This window comes from Juglans microcarpa x Juglans regia, chromosome 7S (genome assembly GCF_004785595.1).
Source record: "Juglans microcarpa x Juglans regia isolate MS1-56 chromosome 7S, Jm3101_v1.0, whole genome shotgun sequence".
In the NCBI taxonomy this organism is placed as follows: domain Eukaryota; kingdom Viridiplantae; phylum Streptophyta; class Magnoliopsida; order Fagales; family Juglandaceae; genus Juglans; species Juglans microcarpa x Juglans regia.
Genome location: NC_054607.1, coordinates 4,801,738 through 4,805,939, shown reverse-complemented (window position 1 = coordinate 4,805,939; position 4,202 = coordinate 4,801,738). Strand labels below are relative to the sequence as shown.

Genomic DNA, 4,202 nt, shown 5'->3' with positions numbered 1-4,202 from the left:
TAAGAGAAATACTTCAAACATAAAAGATTTTATAAAATAAATTCACAAATTGATATGGCTTGATATGATATCATCTATGTTAGATTATATAGTTACTTTTATATATTTTAAAATAGACCTAACGTATCTTATTATAAAGCCATGTTAATTTATGAGTTTACTTATACATAATCTATTCCAAATTAAATTATCTAATTTTAAGGTAAAGACACATAAATCGTGGAGACCATATCATATTTGTTCATGTTTAATGGTTTTTTTTTTTTTTTTTTTTTTTTTTTTTTTTTTTGCTAGGCAGTTTTTCCATTCAATATATCAAAAGATGACATGCATGCTATTAAAATTACTTATATAAATGCTATTTTTTAATGACATGTTGTCTTATGAAAGGCTTTTACACTACCTATCATCCATATAATATAATATAATTTGATTTGTAATATTTAAATTTTAAAATTTATCTTTTCAGTTAAATTATACCAAAAAATAAAATGTGCCATAAGGATTTTGGAATAGAAATATTCTGTCTTATAATATATTGGGAAGGAAGTACTAATAATTACTCGACAAATGGATTGATATATTGTTCATGTTATGACCGAATTGTCCTGCCAAGCACACTATATATATGCCCGCTTTGAGCTAAGTTGAAAAAGCCAAGTCATAAGAGAAAGAACGGTGGAAGACAAAAGAAGACTCCGGCCATGGAGGCGCTCCAGTTTGATCCAGTAAAGATATTCGTTTGCCTTGCATTGCTTGGTTTCACCGGACTGTTGGTACGCCTGTATAATGCGCTGGTGGTGAAGCCAGAGAGGCTTCGATCTGCGCTGAGGAAGCAAGGCATCACCGGACCACCGCCAACTTTGCTACTCGGAAATATCAGGGAGATAAAGAAGGCCAGATCCACCTCAGTTAATGTCGCTCCCGCCGGTGAAAGCCCCGTTTCCCACAACTGTGCTTCTCTCCTCTTTCCCTTCTTCGAGCAATGGAGGAAAACATACGGTACGTTCAAACTCAAAACTAAAATATTCATGCTTGGGACAGAAAGATCATCGACTTTGTTATAAGCTCTAAATTAAGCTCTTTTAATTATTTTCTGTCTGTTTAATCTAAACAGGAAATTTATTTGTGTTTTCTCTCGGCAACACACAAATATTATTCATAAACAAACCAGACATCGTGAGAGAGATAACCACATGCACATCCTTGGACTTGGGGAAGCCATCGTATCAGCAAAAAGACCGTGGTGTTTTGCTTGGTCAGGGAATTCTCACTTCAAATGGGGCTGTCTGGGCCCATCAGAGGAAAGTTCTTGCTCCCGAATTGTACATGGAGAAAGTTAAGGTACAGATTATTTTAGCCAACAAATCCTAGCTAGGTTGATACACGTACAATATTTGATGATATTAAAACCCGTGTAGGGAATGATGAACTTAATTACCGAGTCTACCATCACTCTGCTAAACTCCTGGAAGAGTAGGGTTGAGACTGAGGGTGGAACCGCAGACATACACATCGACGAGTACCTGAGAAGTTTCTCTGGTGATGTGATCTCAAGAGCCTGTTTTGGCAGCAACTTTGTCCAAGGGGAAAAGTTTTTCCTAAAACTACGAGTTCTGCAGGAGGTACTTTCCAAGAAAGTCTTATATACTGGGATACCTGGGATGAGGTACTGTGCGCATTCTTCTTTCAAATTAGCAACCAAGATCAATGTCCTTAACTACAATATTTCTTTCAATTACATAACTAAACGATATAAAAGGCCTTCCTCCTTCCTCTGGTTTATCCTGAAAAATTGCCTCATGATTTCACTGTACGTATGTAAATGTTATCAGGTACCTTCCCACGAAAAGCAATAGGGAAGCATGGGAGTTAGAAAAGGAAGTCCGCAGTTTGATACTGCAGGTAGTAAAAGAGAGGGAGAAAGCCTCGCATGAGAAGGATTTACTGCAGATGATCCTGGAGGGAGCTAAGAACTTGAGCAAAGAGTCTAGTGACAGATTCATTGTTGACAACTGCAAGAACATATACTTGGCTGGGTACGAGACCACTGCTGTTTCAGCCACATGGTGCCTCATGCTTTTAGGTTCAAATCAAGAATGGCAAGACCGTGTCCGTGCTGAGGTTCTCGACATCTGCCGAGGTGGTAACCCTGATGCTGATATGCTTCGTAAGATGAAACAGGTATCCTAAACCATTTTATTATTAATGTGTGTCCGGACCCTATCTAAATCTATAAGCATAGAGAGTAAAGATCATGCTTTAATTTCTAAACACAATTGAATCTGCATCCTTCTGCAGCTAACGATGGTGATTCATGAATCGTTGCGTCTGTATCCACCTGTTCCTGTGGTGTCTAGGGAGGCCTTGAAGGACATGAAATTCGGAGAAATTGATATCCCAAAGGGAGTCAACCTTTGGACCCTGGTGCTGACATCGCATACAGATCCAGAAATATGGGGACCGGACGCCTACAAGTTCAACCCAGAAAGATTTGCAAATGGAATTACAGGTGCTTGCAGTCTTCCACACTTGTACATGCCATTTGGAGTTGGACCCCGCGTGTGTCTTGGACAGAACTTGGCCATGGTCGAACTCAAGATACTGATAGCATTACTTGTGTCAAACTTCTCTTTCTTCCTGTCCCCAAAGTATAGCCATGCACCTGCTCTTGGGTTGGTGATAGAGCCTGAACATGGAGTAGACCTCTTGGTGCAGAAGTTGTGAGCTATGCCTCGTGATTGGGTTGGTTCAATACACAAGGAAGGAGAAAATAAGATTCGCGTACCAGTTTTTTTTTTTTTTTTTTTTTTTTTTTTTTACTTTTTTCTTTTTCTTTTTACCGTGTGATGTCAACTTCTCTCGTTGAAAATCATTGATTTAGCTGTTGTGACCGCATGCAGTTAGATCTTTCTGTTTTTCCATTACTAGTTCCTATCATGTATATTCATATATATATATATATATATATATATATATATATATATATATTCCTCATGAACTCCTATATATAGAATAATGAATATTGGACTCATTGATCATCTTGATCATGATAACCGCATAATTACAAAAAGAGGGTCTTCTTTGCATGCATCACGGGAATGTTAATTCTGATAATTTTGGTCATGAATCACGGCATTGAATATTGATTTTTATCAATCTGGAATAGCTATATATATATAGTTGCTGCAATTTCTACTCCCCCGGCCACCGCTAGTCATTTTTTAAAAGATCAGTGGAAAGGAAAAGTCTTGGTCTTGACGAAATAGCTTAGTAACTCTTCAATCTATTTCGAGGATTAATAACCTTTTCCACATTGATGTTGGAAGTATATATCACGCATGGATACTGAGACCATTTGTATGGCAGCCACCCACCAATTGCTTTCCTAGCTTCCTTTAAAATAGCTTTTCCTTTTCTTTCTTCTTCCTCTTTTTTCTTTTTTTGTTAAGAACTGGTCAATTAAGCTCTCGAAAGATGCCAAATTAAGTTTGTCTATCTAGCTCAATTCCAGATGTGCAGTCAAATTTATAACAAACTTGTGAAAAATTGTTGAGGTGTGTGCGAGAGGGAAGTACTATTTGAACATGTTTTCGGTGGGTTATTTAATTACTTCGGTCCCCTAAAGCTTTGACCTTTGTAAGAGCATTGGTAATAGGTAGGCCAAGACCAAATTCTCGTTAGAATTTGAGGTTTTGGATATAGCAAAAAATTTTAGATAGATTAAAATTAGATTAACCATCCTAAAATCAAAAAAGTAATATAATATTATATATTTTAATAATACTAAAAAAATTAATATTTTGTAAATATACTTGTTTTTAATATTTAATCCTTTGTATTAATATTAAATTTTAATATTTAATCCACATCGTACGCAATACCGGTTTTGCAAACACCAAATTACTCCAAAGCCTGGAGGACACAATGCTTGAGTTGAGATGAAACGTACCTGATGAGAAAAACTGGATGGAAGCAGAGAGAGAGATGAGAGAAGAGCGAGGGAAAGACAGAGATAGTTGGATGGAAAAATCATAAAATATTGATTTGGTCCTTCTGCAATGACTCTCTGAATATGACTAGAAGCCTTAAATTACTGTAACTCAAAGTTATACAAATATACCTTTAGTTAATCCAATGCAGGAGTTTTAACTCAAAAAAAGCTAAAATTTAGATTTCACTGACATTTGGCTAGGCCAATA

The 4,202-nt window shown here is 36.5% G+C and overlaps 1 protein-coding gene across 1 annotated transcript; it reads left to right on the top strand.

Annotated features, from left to right (window-relative positions):
* The first annotated feature begins 671 nt into the window (after positions 1-671).
* Positions 672-2,932, top strand: LOC121240407 (cytochrome P450 714C2-like). Its single transcript, XM_041137858.1, has 5 exons — positions 672-1,002; positions 1,118-1,344; positions 1,422-1,669; positions 1,836-2,184; positions 2,302-2,932. Exons 1-5 carry the CDS (start codon positions 705-707, stop codon positions 2,725-2,727), a joined length of 1,548 nt encoding a protein of 515 aa, XP_040993792.1. The 5' UTR covers positions 672-704; the 3' UTR covers positions 2,728-2,932.
* The last annotated feature ends 1,270 nt before the right edge of the window (positions 2,933-4,202 follow it).